Source organism: Pygoscelis adeliae, unplaced genomic scaffold, assembly GCF_000699105.1.
Source record: "Pygoscelis adeliae isolate BGI_AS28 unplaced genomic scaffold, ASM69910v1 Scaffold57, whole genome shotgun sequence".
NCBI classification, from domain to species: Eukaryota; Metazoa; Chordata; class Aves; order Sphenisciformes; family Spheniscidae; genus Pygoscelis; species Pygoscelis adeliae.
Window position 1 is genome coordinate 1,780,599 of NW_008825615.1, and position 14,666 is coordinate 1,795,264.

The 14,666-nt window shown below is 42.3% G+C and overlaps 2 protein-coding genes across 2 annotated transcripts in view; one reads left to right on the plus strand and one right to left on the minus strand.

Moving 5' to 3' along the window:
- The window catches only part of LOC103924654 (hormonally up-regulated neu tumor-associated kinase-like), a 25,334-nt gene extending 21,806 nt beyond the window's left edge, over nt 1-3,528 (minus strand). Inside the window, exons 1-2 of the mRNA XM_009333219.1 lie at nt 3,277-3,528; nt 2,027-2,319 (exon numbers count right to left, since the gene is read on the minus strand). Of these exons, the coding sequence (XP_009331494.1) occupies nt 2,027-2,319; nt 3,277-3,528 (545 nt within the window). The remainder of the gene's footprint in view (nt 1-2,026; nt 2,320-3,276) is intronic.
- Nucleotides 3,529-3,756: 228 nt separating this feature from the next.
- The window catches only part of TBX18 (T-box 18), a 203,110-nt gene continuing 192,200 nt past the window's right edge, over nt 3,757-14,666 (plus strand). The window contains exon 1 of the mRNA XM_009333220.1: nt 3,757-3,842. Coding sequence (XP_009331495.1) covers nt 3,757-3,842 — 86 coding nt within the window. The remainder of the gene's footprint in view (nt 3,843-14,666) is intronic.

Here is a 14,666-nt window from a genome sequence, read left to right on the forward strand (position 1 = left end):
CATTTCTGAGCAAAAGTAAACTAGATTAGCAAATTCTTAAGCTCATCGCTTAGGAACGAGACCTTGCAATCACCAGGCACCTCCATTCCAGTAAAATAAAGAGGCCCTGGGCAGAGACCGAAGCATTGGCACACAATTATCCATCTCATGAAATTATTAGCATGATACCTGGTGTGATTTTCCAACACCCTCCCCAGCAACGCCCTGACACCTGTGGGGTGCCAGGGTAGCATGGAGTAGCAGCCGTTCCCACCAGGCAGTTGGGCAACCCTCCTTTCCTTGTGTTAAAGCAATGCAGAGTTGAGTTTTGCTTAGTGCTTAGATGAGAAAATCAGATTGACTTTGTGAGGTAACTTTCCTATTTCTGTGCTCATCTTTCTGGAATCATTGATGCCTTCTGTTCAGAAGAGGATACACCCACAATTATCCTCATCGGTTTTAACCTCCTCAGTGAGTTGCTATAAATCACTGCAGCTGGAGCTGAGCAGGGAAGCCCTTCCAAATCCTTCCCAGTCTGCTTCTGGTATGAGGTCAAGGCCGTAGCTCTGAATCTCAAAGCTAGCAGCAGGCCATGAGTTGAGGTACTGCTGACCATACCTATGCCCGTGAACTAGCAAGGTGGCTGGGCTCCTGCCGGACCATGCAACTTCATAAACTCTATGACAAGGCGCTTGAGAGCCAAGGATGAATTTTCCTTTGGTTAGGGGGGTTTGATAGTAAAGCAAGTCTCCGGAGAAGCTCACACTACTTCATATCTGGCTGCTCTCAGAGTGTGCAGCAACATTCTTATCTCTTGCAAAGTTTTCCCAGCAAAATGATACCAACGGAAGAAAAGTAGGGGAAGAAGTCAGGCTACTCCCCTGCTCACTGGGAAGAGCTGTTTCCAAACAGAAAGAAGGGAAGAGGGCTTGAGAAATTCATGAGGAATGTTGTCATGGGAAGACCGTAAATGTTTTGATCATGGGCACTGAAGAAATGCTGTAAAATAGATTAGTTAGGGAACCAGCAAGGCAGGGATGTCAGCCTGGACTAAATGGGTGAAGCCCCTTGGGTTTATTTTCTGGTAGGTTTTTTTTGTTTGTTTAAATTCTCTAGGTCAGATACTGACTATTTCTTTCTTGTACATTCCTTATTAATTAACAAATCTAATATAATTAAGTGCTGGATTGCAAGCATTTCAAGTCACAAAGCACTTGTAAATGCTGAGCCATCACATTCAGATCTTATTAGTTTCATGGTTACTGCAATGATACAGTCAACTGGATTACTTGGTAGGTCCTGTGGGCTTTCTTGATGAGTGCATTTACCATTTAAAATTAAGGATCTGATTGACCGTGAATTATTAAGTAAAACAGAAAACCGGTGGGAAAAACTGCTTCTTGCCTATTCTTCCACCTAAAAGGGAAGTCCTTATTCTGCTGCTCTTGGCATATGTGCTGAGATCCCTGTTGGGGGAAGAAGATCAGCTCTCATTGCATGGGCTGCTCAGGTTCCTCTAGCAGTGGCTGAAGTCGTAATCTGTCCCTGTAGTGCAGAAGCCAGTGTGGAAGGTCAGCAACCTGCCACAGACCTGGACCCACAGGACCATGTCCTCTGCACAGCCAGTGAGCTGTGATTTCTCAATCTATCTTTGGTCCTGAGTGATGTGTGGTTATTTCAATATGTTGTGGCTAACTGAATGAAATCAATATTTATATGCATAGCCACACTGAAATATTTGAATTAGATACACATTTGTCAGCAGCTAATTCTGAGACAATCATGGCAAAGTATTAATTTGTTGCGCTCATCAGCTCTTATCCCTGGACTTTGTTACTTTATTCCCCAAGGAGCATGTAACAGCTTATCTTCTACCACCGCTGAGAATAAAATGTGTTATTAAGATGGGCTGAGAGAACATAGTCTTCTTTGCAATCCCTGTTTTTACAAGGGAAAATTAAAGAAATGCTCTCGCTGAAGAAGAGCACTCTATGTTCTTGCATGCTTTCTTTTCTTACTGTTCTTTGGAAGGAGGGAAACATCTTACCTGTGAACAATCCCCTGGCAATGCAGGTGGTCTACTGCAGACAGAATTTGCCTGGTGTATCTCCTTACTTCCCTTTCAGCCAGCCTCTTTTTGTCACAAATTCTATCCAGGAGGTCCCCGCCAAGGCACAGCTCCATCACCATGTAATAGGAGTTGTCAGTCTCCAAGGTCTCATATAGCCGAACAACATTGGGGTGCTTAATCATCTGGTGTATCCGTGGCTCACGCTTCATATTTTTTAAAATGTAGGAATCCTGCTTGGCTTTTCTCTTGTCAATGACTTTTATGGCTACCTAAATTGCAGGATATATGCAAATTGGCAACAAGCTTTGCAACCTAGATTAATTTTCAAAAGGATGCGGAGTAAGCTGACATGTGGGAGAAGCTGTTTTTGACGTGATGTTGATAATCAGTATCACAGAGGAGACATTCTCGATGGAAGAATACACGTTTTATTTCATTTGAAAGCCAAAACAAGAAGGCTGAACTGTCATATCTATCCATCCGATTGCATTAATAAATAGGCATATATGAAATGTTCTTAAGTGCAAAAAATCCCTACATGCTTGACTGTTAACTGCATCTGTACTGTGCCAAATTTTTTTCTAACATGCTCCCTTCTGACTTGGTCTAAAAGCCATTCAAGATACTGGCTATAATGGGCTGGGATTAGGCCCTTTGCAGTTTGGGCAGCTACTCAGCCAGTGAAGCTACTGAAGCCATAAGAAAAGTAAAAATCAAAAAGCCACTTGATAGTAATCCACCTTTCCAGAGTTACATCTAGTGGTACGTTATTCTAACCCGACTGAGCTAGAGATAACAGATGTTATCTGTATCCTGCCATATAAATGATTGCTGTTGGAGTGGCTGTCTTTTCAATAAGTGTTGTCCATAGCTTTAAAGATCAGATACGCGGCACCAATTAGTCAATGAGGATTATCAGGGAAAGCAGATTTGAAATTGTCCTTATGCCATTATCTTATTCTCTTTCAGTGGGAGGATATCTTTGTTGTCTATATTGTTTTATAATTGTGAAAACAGTTGCAGTCAGTACATATTCACACATGTGACTGATTATACATGAGCAATAAACTCAATTTATGAGGTTAATTTATGAGGATAAGGTTCAGAGGATAATTCACTGAGTAGATTGTGGTTTGCAGATTAAATGGTCTGAAATTCTCTGACATAAGTTAGTGTGAGGTTACTTGTGATTCCTAGTGCGTGGTACCCTCTCATTAGAAGCTTACCTTCTCCCCCGTGGGGATGTGCAGCCCCTCCATCACCGTGGCAAAGGAGCCCTTGTTGATCATTTTGCCTACTAGGTAATTCCCAACTTGTTTGGAGTGAGGGAAAGTCTTCCCAGTCTCTTGGGGCATCTTGTTGAAACAAGCAGGTATTTTTATATCCTTTAAGTTTTTCTCCCATTCTGGTAATATCCTGTCCAAGTTGCCAGTATCTGTCATTTTGTCGTCCAAGCCTGCTTTCATTGCTGTGGGCATCCCTGGAGAGTCAGATTTGTATTGCTACTTTCCAGATGTAGCTTCTGATTCACAGCAGATCCAGGCATTTAGTCTGTATATTTTGTGGTGCAAGTGCCATCCCGCTGAACACACAGCAACTAATCCTTTCCCTCCGAGACTCCTTGTTTGTCACTGATCTCTACCCTGGGCACACAGAGCTGCTCAAGCAGAACCAAGTGGTAGATTATTAACCTAACCTGATACGCGATGTCAGTTAATGCCCCAGAGCTGCCAAGTCAGATGACACATAATCCCAGCATTAGCCTGGAATATACGGCGCTCTTCCTCCTACAGTAGTTCCCTAAACAAGTTGCACCGAACTAAAATAAGCCCCAGTTTTTCTTGCATGCATATTGCTGGTGTGCAAGGGCACAATTTATTCTAAAAACACCATGGTACCTAGCATGAATGCAAAGCTGAGTTATGTACCTGATGCTGTGCAAACATTTACACATTTGCTGTGTAAAGCATATAAATATATATGCACTTGTAGCACATTTAAGTCCCAGGGTCCTGGCCTGATTCCAGGTCAGGTATCTTGCATTTCCTGGGACTTGATTACTGTTCTGTAAAATGTAGCCGTGGGGACAGAGCACGTGTGTGCATGTGTGTGAGCATTTTCCTCCTTACAGCAATGACTGATAAAAAGAAGAAAAGAAAAGAGATTTTTTTTTCTACAGCTGTTGTCTATCTGTATCTGTCTTCATTACCTGGGTTCTTTCCAAAGTCATGGAGAGAGAAAAGAGCCTTTCCAGAGAGTGCTTTCACATACCTGCAATTTGAGCCGGGAGTTGCCATCTCTCTCCACTGACTACAGTGGAATCTTAGGGAACCAAAGCCCTTCCCATAACTTAGTGCGATGACGAATCCTTTCTCCACCCTTTGTCACTTGGGGTTGAACAATAAGCGGCATCCTCCTTGCCTGATTTGACTCGTGAAGCTCACAAAGGGCAAAAATTTGCCAGGATGAGTGAAAATGAGAAGGAATTTTTTAAAAAGTGTTTAAAATCCAAAATGGATTTACTGTATGCTTTACAGTTCAAACTCTTGTGGGTGAGTTCAGTGCATCACCATCTGCACGCAGCTGCTTGCAGGCACAGGGCAACCCCTTGCCTTTCAGTGTCTAAGTAAAAGATAAAGTCCAACTAAGCTGAGCAGGTTTCATCTTTGTAACATACTCTGTTGTCACACTTTGAGCTATATCAGTTGCCCGGCTGGAATGGGACTCTGTTTGCTAACTTAAGTGGCTTTCTTCTATTCCTTACAGAAAACCAGAAACAAAGGAGACATGGTTTTCTGAGGGAAGAACGAGGAAATTCTCCTCAATTTGTGCTTACTATTTGCTCTGCCTCCTTCCCGTCTTCCTAAACCACTGTTCATTGACTTTCCCACTAAAAACAAGAAAATAAAAGTGAGGGGAACCACTGTATGGAACAGAAACCCCATATTTCTGGCACATTTCAGAAGAAAGGAAAAAACCTCTTTAAAAATATAATAAACATTTAAAACATGATAGCTAGCTAAGTTAACTATTGCTATTTTTGGGGAAATTCCCAGCCTGACACCTTGAAAAATGTTGAAGTCAAAAAGCTTCCAAATACCTTTCAAAGTAATTTTTTTGGCACAGTGGAGGATTAAAAAAAGGAGGCAGGGCAAAGGAGCAAAAGAGAGTCCACCTCTGTGTTAGGGAGTCCACGACTACTGATCACAAGCCAAATGAAGCTGAAATCCTGGATGAGAAGGGAGCCGTTTGCCAGCACTAGTAGTGTCTCTGCTCTGTGATATGGCTGTTATGTGATGTGCTGCATTGCAACGTGAAGAAAGTGTGAGAACAGATCTAATAAAGCAGATCTCTGGTAGGAGAGAGACATCAATAAGGAATAATCTCTACCAAGGAGGAAGGGTTAGCACCATAGAAGGAATGACCACCTTAATGGCTTCAGAAAACTAACAGCCCTCCTTCCCAAACAAGCCCCGGGCTAAACTGTCACATATTTTTAACACCTTGCACTCATTTGGGGGGGTGGGAGGGGAGGCAGTTCTGCTGCCTTGAGAAATAAATAAACTCAAACAAACAAAACCCCAGGTCTGAAGAAGGTATATAGTTTTCCTATCAGCAAGTGAAAAAAAAAAGGTCTTTATATAAATTGGAGACTAACTCCAGGTTTGAGAAGACAAATTTTGCTTTATCACTCCATATTCTTAGTACCCTTCTAGGGAAACTGAAATGAAAAGTGTTTCTCGTGATATCTGTACTACTGATCCAGAAAATATGAGGCTCTGTGTGTGTGCGCGGGAATTATGTTTAAGCAAAGGCCAGGCTAGTTAAACAACCTCATTACGTCCAGCAGAAATAAAACAGCACAAGCAGGAATTTGTCACTTCGCAGCCACCGTCTTGGATTTCCTCCTGTGAAGCAAAATCCTGACTGTAGCTGTATCCAAAGCTTTTCTTGTTGCACATTAAAGATGAGGCAACATGGTCCTGGTTTCTGTTTTTTGCCATTGCAGGATGAAGCCTTGGCTTAATGAAAGGCTGGGTCTTACTTCTTGGAGTAATTCTTTTTGAAGTCCTAATTTATACTCTTGTGCATACTGCCAGTTTTGTAAGATCTAGTGTGAGATTTTTCAAAAGGGCCAAAAAGATTCTTAGAGCTGTGAAGTCCCACTGATTGACTCAAGGGTTCCCCCGAAGCCTGGCTCTCTGTGGTCGCGGAGCATGTGCCCTACCTAAAGATGTGCTTTCCACAGGCACTGAGGGCATGCTGACCTGGTGGGGGGGCTGTGCTGCTGTGTGGGAGCAATGCTCCGGTGGGCTGGGAGACAAGGCTTGTTAGTTAGGAGGCAGCATCCCACCGGAGACAGGTCTCGTTAGTTGGGAGGCAGCATCCTACTCTCAGGACAATAGTCAGCCTCTCCTGGATCAACATTGTCATAGGGACGTACCGGCACGCACAGAACTAGTGCAAACATCTCTTTTCCAAGAGTGGTGCTTTAATGCACATATATTCTTGGGTGCTTTGGCAACTCTCCCCGCTCCCTTGACTTTTGACTTTCCCACTAACCACTGCCGTCTGCTGCTTGAGGTACTAATGGTGCTGGCTTAGGTCCTGAGCTTGGCCCGCTTCGGAGGACTTGAAAGTTGCGAACAGTTCATATTTCCACATGGCTTAGGTTACCTGGGTGTAGGACGTAGGCTCAGCAGCTCCTTTTAAGACTGAAAGCTTTTCAAGTTTCATGCTGAGAAGTGGGGATTTCCTTTTCAGAGAAGGAAATACAAGATGGTGGCATCTAAATGTGGTGAATGGAGCAAATAAAGTGAAAAAATGGTTTGAAGACATGGTAGGAGGAATTTCATCTAAATAGCAACTTCACAGTCTGTGTTGTAATAACTCTCAGATCCTGGAACCACTTCAGTCTGTGTTTTATAACGTACCTAAGACATGCCCTTATTGCACTGTAACACCTGCCGTATTGAAAGTTATTTCTGACTTCACATACGCTTTTTGGCAGCCATGGAGTTTGCTTTAGAAGTTACTGCATGTGCAAGTTCAGCAGCTTTTCTGCAGGATTTACTTACTGCACATGTTAAGGGGTTAAGAAGGCATGCACTCAAGGGCAGGCCAGACTCTCCTCCCAGAATGGTGTAAATTAGGGAATACTCTCTTTCGAGAGTCATAGTACTTCCTTTGTCAAAGAGGTGGCTATTCTTCACCACCAAGAGCCCAGTGGAATCAGAAGCATATGGGTTGTTATTTTCTTGGTATTGATCTGGTCCAGCACGCACACAAGTGAATAGGAATATTTCTTTTGTCTTCATAAGGAGTTAGATCAGGCTGTAAAAGCACACAAGACTTTGTTCTCCATAATATATTAAATTTTAATTCATGTATTTCCAAGATGTTTTACTCACACAATCCATATCACCACTAAATTTATATCTGATTCTGCACTGATTCCTTAGGCTAGCTGTTAAATTAAAAGACAGATGAATAGGTTTACTTTGCAGATAGTCTTTGTCTTTCTGCCATGCAATATATGCTTACCAAATTTGCAAAAAGTTTCTCATGCTTGTGGATATTTATTTTCAGATTATTTTCCATTTCTAGGAAAGAAAGATTGCACCTATTATTAACTGTCCATGAGTACTGATTCATGGTATATTTCAGATGGAGCATTTATGTCAGACCTGTATTTCCCCCAAATAAGGGTCTTTGTTTCTCAGGCATATTGGCAACTTTGGTCTAGTAGCCCTTACCTGACTCCTTGAGGTAGCCTTTATAGTTTCTTTCACGTTTCAGTATTGTGTCTGGTTCTTGAATGTATAAGAATATCAAACCCAAAAATCATCCATATTGGGTCAGACTGAAAGTCTATCTACTCAGCATCCAGTCTTTGAGCGTGGCCAAAATGAGATACCTGGAGTCAAGCATGTCAGGTGAAGCCTATATGATCCCTCCCAGTAATACATCCCAGCTCCAACCACTTGATAATCAAGGGTTTCATAACCTTCGTAAGGTGGCTTCTGTGGACTCCATAAATTTCCAACGATGTCTTTCAAACCCTATGGATACACATAGCTTTTATCTTTAAACCCAACATATTCTTAACTGTTATGCTATGATGAGACGTAATAGCATGGACCAGACACAGGAATGTGTGGACCAGACACAGGAATGGCAGAAGTATCTCAGTAACCTACTTCCAATTTGGCTTGAAGGAAACAGTGATAGGAGAAGCAACAGTAATTTCCAAAACCCAAATCATATTTGGCATGTACTACCAAAAGTGCCCACAGATTATGTTTATACCCATCTTTTGGAAACTGAGCTCAGATGTTTAGCTCATTACATAAAGGCACTAAGGATTTATGGTCAGAAGTGTGAGGTGGATTCAGATTGCTGATAAAGTGAAGAGTTTCAAAGCTTTTTGCTGAAACTAGAGTTGTTTTTCTCTTATATCCCTTTACTTTTTTCCGTTTCAGAATGGCTCTAAATATTTTCCATTAAAAAAACATACATGCTGGGCAGCAAATCTGTAAATATCTGAACTTACATTGTCACAAGACTGATCTGTTACCAGATTGTTAAAGGAAAACAATTGCAAGCAGAAAAAAGTACAAATCTGCAGGGGACAGAAAAAAGTTATTTCAGAAAAGAAAAAAATGGAGTAGCTGCATGTACTATCACAGTTCAAGAGAGCATGGAAATTATTGAGATGGTTAGTATCACATAGAAAGCAGTAAGGAACAGATAGCCAGAAATAAACCAAAACTTTTTGCATTGCCACTTATGGAAAAACATGGGCAGATGAAAGGCATTGTGCTGCATCACCCCCAGGATGGATGAGGGTGCAAATGGAGAGAAAGAAGGGAAGTGGACCTCTAGGAATGCACCACTAGACAATCCCATGCTAATTTCCAACATCACCTGACTTTGCCCAGCTTAAATTTCAAGGCCAAAAATAACACTTTCAGCTTTACTCCCAAAACCATAAGCATCCAGTGCAGATTGTGAAGAGTTGGGTTGTGGTCTTTTTTGTGACTGGGGCAAGATACTCATCAAGGTGACTGCAAAGGCCACAGCATCTGGATTGTTTTATTTGTTTACCTATAGCCTGATGAAAGACCAAAATGTTATGCATTCATGAAAGGGGGCATTGCTATGGGTATTTATTTACTTTTTGACCTCTTTGGCATCTTTGGTGGGGTTAAGTTCAAGAATAAGACACCTTAACTTAGTAATTTACAATTAGGTGTCCTCATGAGGGGCAGTAAAGGGGCTCAGTTGCCTAAACTTAGGCACCTAATGGTATTTGAATTGCTCACAGGTAGTCCGTCAGCTTTCAGCTTCTGCTCAAGACAGTCACAGGTATCCCCGGAGTCCCGTGTCAGATCTGCCAGCCCCATGAGGGTGTCTTGGATACCACGGAGCACTCAAATGACACTAGACGTCTACATTAGTCAACTGGACTGACCTCTCAGCGACAAGCTATGGATGAGATGAATCACTTCCAAGGCTTCTCCAACTGCACTAGGATCTCTACCGAGTACAGTGGGAGCTCTGACCCTCCTCTTGCTCACAGACACTGGCATGTAGATCCTTCCATGTAGGAGTTTTGATCTCAGATAGAAACCACTCCTCAGTGTGCTGAGTGTGTGTGTGAAGATAAATCTGTGCCCTTGATAACCTGTTAATTTAAAAACAGCTTTTGTCATTGCATCATCATAAAGTTTTACATGTAACACATGATTCTCAGCAGCTTGATGACTTCAGGAGACAAAGTTGTATTGCTGGAGCTATTAATTGATTAGATAAAGTCAGATCTCATTATTACCTTTCTTCATTAATGCCTTTTGGAAAAGGAGAGATATGTTCATTTTTTTGTGAGTTTGTCTTTATTGTACTCAGGGGAAATCAACAGTATCAAACTGTAATTCTTAATGGACTGAACTTAGAATGAACTCCCTTTTTTGACAATTTTTTGTTGTTTTATATTTGCTTTACTCCTCTGGATATAAGAAAGCTACACTGTTATTGTCTGGAGCCAGTTGTAATGGGCAATTTTTTTCTCCTCTAAAACTCTTAATATAGGCCTAACACTGTCCTTGCTCAAGTCAATGAAAAACTACCTCTCACTGAAATGGGAGCAGAATCATGCCGATAAATAGTCCTGAAATCCCACTGAAGATGGGTGGAGACCATACCATTTCCTAATACACTTTAATGCAAACATATGTTGGACTTTCAATTAATAACGGTCACTGGAGACCAAGAGAAGGGTGGACAATTACAAAAAAATAGTTTCTTAGACATTTTGCTTGTGTTCACAGGTTTAATATACTGCTGGCGGCAAAGAGGCAGATGGGAGCCATTAGTTTGTAAGGTTGTGAGATTTCTTCATATTTTTCTTCTCTGTTTCAGCCCTCACCATCCAGAGTTTCCAAGCACGGAGTACCATGTAGGAGTGGTACCCTCTCTCCAGCGCCCAAGATCACTGACATACTGAAGACGTAAAGGTCACAAATTGTACAAGATCAATGCTTGTTTTTGTTATGTCAAGAATACAAATCATTACTTTGTATTACAGTATCCATGATCTTGCTTGTCCATCTACCAGCTGAAGTAGTAGAGTTCTGTATTGAATTGCATCTTCTGTTTGCTGAATTATCTTTTGCAAGCAATGTAATATGCTGTTTACAGGTTGCTTTTTTATGGTGGCGTTGTTTTGAGGCCAGCTGGCCCCCATGTGCATGGTCATTTACCACAGGGAAAAATGAAAGCTGAAGAGATCTTTATCTTTGCAAGCACCACAATTTCTGAGTGGGTGGATTCCCTGTTGCGATCTTGCAAATTGATAGCCAGTGCTTTGGTGATAGCCAAGCTTCTCCAGTGGCACGATTTTTCAGGCAAGCTGGAGTCTAGTCACTTGTGCCTCACTGAAGCGTAAGAAGGTAGGAGAAAGCATGTATCCTTGATCTTACTGACACCTGGTTCCTGCAGTGGGAAAAGCGTGCACCTTTTGGGTTTCCTTCTTACTGAGGGGTTAATCAGTCTTGAGGGAGACAGCTCTTCTTGTCCTTCCTCCCAGATGAGAAAAGGAGAAATGTCAATACTGTCTGGGTGATTTAGTGAAAACATAATACCCCAAATAATCAGCATGCAACTTTCATAGCGTAAACTAAGTTCTCTATGAAAGTGGTGGAGGAATTTATATAACATGTTTTTTTCCACCCCCAAAAGCTAGAGTTTAATAATCTGCTCTTGACTATCCCCGTTTTCCACAGCTTTCTTGATGACAAGTTTACAGATGTGAGAGAATCTTTTGCACAGCCATGCTTTCCTTCCCTTGGGATGCTCAGAGTGGTTTGCCCAAAGCTTTGGTGTCAGCTGAGAATCTAGTGTCATATATCACAGAATCATGAACTAGATGAGGTTTGAAGGGACCTCTGGAGGTCACCTGGTCCAACCTCCCTGGTCAAGCAGGGTCAGCCAGAGCAGAGTCTGGGGACCTCAGAACTGGAGCCAGCACTCCAGAAGTGTCTCATCAGAGCTAAGCAGAGAGGAAGGATCTCCTCCCTTGACCTGCTGGTAACAGTCCCATTCATGGAGCCCAGGAGGCTGTTGGCAGTTCTTGCTGCAAGGGTGCATTGCTGGCTCATGGTCAAACATACATCATGGCTGCCTCGAGGGTAGGATCAAGAGGCACCATTCTGGTTTTGTCTTCATTGCTTTTGTAAATATTTTTTTAGTGTCCTAAAAAGGGATGAGGTGGGCAAAGAGGGTAAAAACAGCATCAGAGGAGTAAGTGTGCAACCCCAGTTTACTCTGGGCTGTATCCTCTGTATCCCAGAGGATAGCTTTGAAGTTACTGAGTGCCAGTAAAGGCAGGCATTCGTTGCCAACTCTCCTCTCAATTGCCACTTGAGAAATAACTCCATTAAGGGACTAAAGCAGAACCAAAATTGTGCCTGACCATTTAAAAAGGAAATGAAAGTCAATAAAAAAATGTAAACTCCCACAGCAGACGTGTGGTAAATAGACCAGTAAATAGATTAGGAAACACTGTAGGATGCATGACTTGGTGCAAATAGTAATCGGGTGCAACTTGTCCCAGACTGTGCAATTCTTCTTTCAGAGATTTTGGTTATTATGTGAGATTTCACCAAACCAACTGCAGTTAGCAATACAGATCCCAACCTGAGTATCCACCACCGACTGTCATTTATAAGACTGGAACAAGCTGGGATTTTTTAAATGAAACAATTTTTCACTCGGCAAATACTAAACATGTTTCATGAGAATGTATCAATTCCGATGAGAATGATTTCTCTGCTCCAAGGTAGAATTTGATTTGAAAATGGAAGAGAGATTAGAGGACCAAGCAAATAACAATTTTGTTGCTAAAGCTTTCCTATGGACTGTCAGATACACCTACCTCCCAAGCCCTCCAAAGTCCTCTGGCACCCAGAGAAATGCTTTAACAGCAATCATGGGGAAGCTGCCCTACTTCTGTAGATGAATGAAGGTTCATTAAGACAGAAAAGGTGAAACTGGATTGCTGACACATTGACTAAAGCATTGTCTTGGATATAAAAGCAGCTGGAAATGGAAGGATTTGAACTGCAGTTTCTCTTGTCCCAGCCCAACTAGTGGCTATTGGTCTTCTCCTTGAGCTCCATTCTTGTCATGGACAAGATTTCAGGGCTTTGGTGGCATTCTAATGCAGAATGAGATACTTTTGTTTTCCACCGTCTTGAAAAAGTCTTATGAGGTGAGAAAAACATCTCCTGCTCAGTTCTGATGAGCCCGAGCCCAAGCCCAATATTGGCAAGATCTTACTCCCCTGAAGTTAGACATAAGTCTCCCATTGACTCCACTAGGAGAGAGTAATTTCTTAGGGATCTACTGCTTTGTAGCAAAATTACATTCTTTTATTTTTTTCTAATTATATGGGATTCAGAAAAGCAGGCTGTTCTAGAGTGATGTGCCTTCCTGAAAAGAGATTCCACAAACGCATCAAGAAATGCAACTGGAGTGAAAGGGATACAAAGTTTAGATGTCAGGGAAAGGGTCCTGCTGCATTAAGGCTAAGTTAGGCTGCGCTGTCCTTCACTCCTTTCTAACCATGGTCTGTGGAACACAGCCTCAGTGGAGGTCTCCATCCTTTACCCTGTCTTGCTACATCTTTTTTACAGGCTCCCTTGTAGCCTACTGTAGCCTTCACATGTATGGGTATGAAATCTCTGAGCAGCACTAAAATGGTAAAAAAATAAATGGGAAAATATTAACCCATTCTCTGTGTATCTTATTTGGGCTGCCTCCTTACCACCTTTCCATTAAGTTGATTGCTTTTTGAATTTGAAAGGAAGAATCGGGATTAAAGAGCATGTTTCCATGTAAGTTATTTTATTTATTTATTTAAATTGACAGCTGCAGAGTTTGTACTGACAAAGTGAGCAACAGGAATGAACTGGAGAGTAAGCCTATTGTGCAGCCCTATTGACAAGCTGTCGGGTTTAACTGACCTGAATTTTTTTGTACCATGACAATATACTGTGACCATGACAGGAGTGTCCATTTTCAGAATTAGTTATAAGAAGGAAGAGGAGATGAAGCCTTTTTCTCCCTAAGAACTTATGCAGAATGCAGTTTGTACTGCTTTTGGATTCTCATTCCTCTCTGGATCAATAAATTAAGTAACACATCAATACCAGATAGCAAATGAATCTCTGCAAAAGAAAGCTCCCCTCTGTGGGTTTCTCTCTTGGCATGAAAAGTGTTTGATCTGGTTGTGCTGTCATAAAAGATAAGAGCTACTTCACCATCTTTGCGGATTTTGATTTACTAACTAAAACTGGTGGGGTACCTGTTTCTCAGCCTTAATCTGAGATGGTATGTTTCTATTTGTTTATTCCTTTGTTAAAGGGTTTGCTTCTTGGTGAAGAATAACAAACTGAGAAGTAAATAGTTGGAGCATTTGTAGCGACTGGTCTTTGAACAGGCACTGCGACGGCCAGTGCTATGCTGGCAGGCAAAAGGCAAACGAGGGCAGAACAATCACTCCCGAAAGCCTTCCTTGTGCTAACTGTTTGCCAGGGCCAGACTTTGTTAAATCAATACCGGATGCAGGATTTTGGAACGGGTTAATACTCCTCATGCCTCATCAAATGGACCCTGTGCATGGCCTCCAGAAAGAGCTGGGGAGCTCTGCTGGGTGCGTGTGGGGCTGCCTCTGGAGCGATGGGCAGCAGTGTCTCCTCCGTTAAACTACAGCACGGGATTTCTTACACTCAGCAAGGTAATTCCCTGCTGATTTATATTAGGAATACAGTTTGGGAAATATCTGGTGCGGGCTGGGGGTGCCTAGGCTTTTGTGCATATGCATGTGGTTTTGCCTCCTAAAACACCTTCCTGCAGTATGTCTGGAGCCACGTTTTATTCCCGGCCCTTCGCTGGGAATAAATCCCCTGTGCTCTGGGGTTTCCTCGGGGTCGGTGCTGCCGCAAGAGGGAGCGCGGCTGCTGGGGAGGGCCAGGAGACACCTCCGGGCATGCACACAATCCGGCAGCCTCAGCGGAAGGCATCCTTTAAAAAACACCCAGCAGCGAAGGCAAAT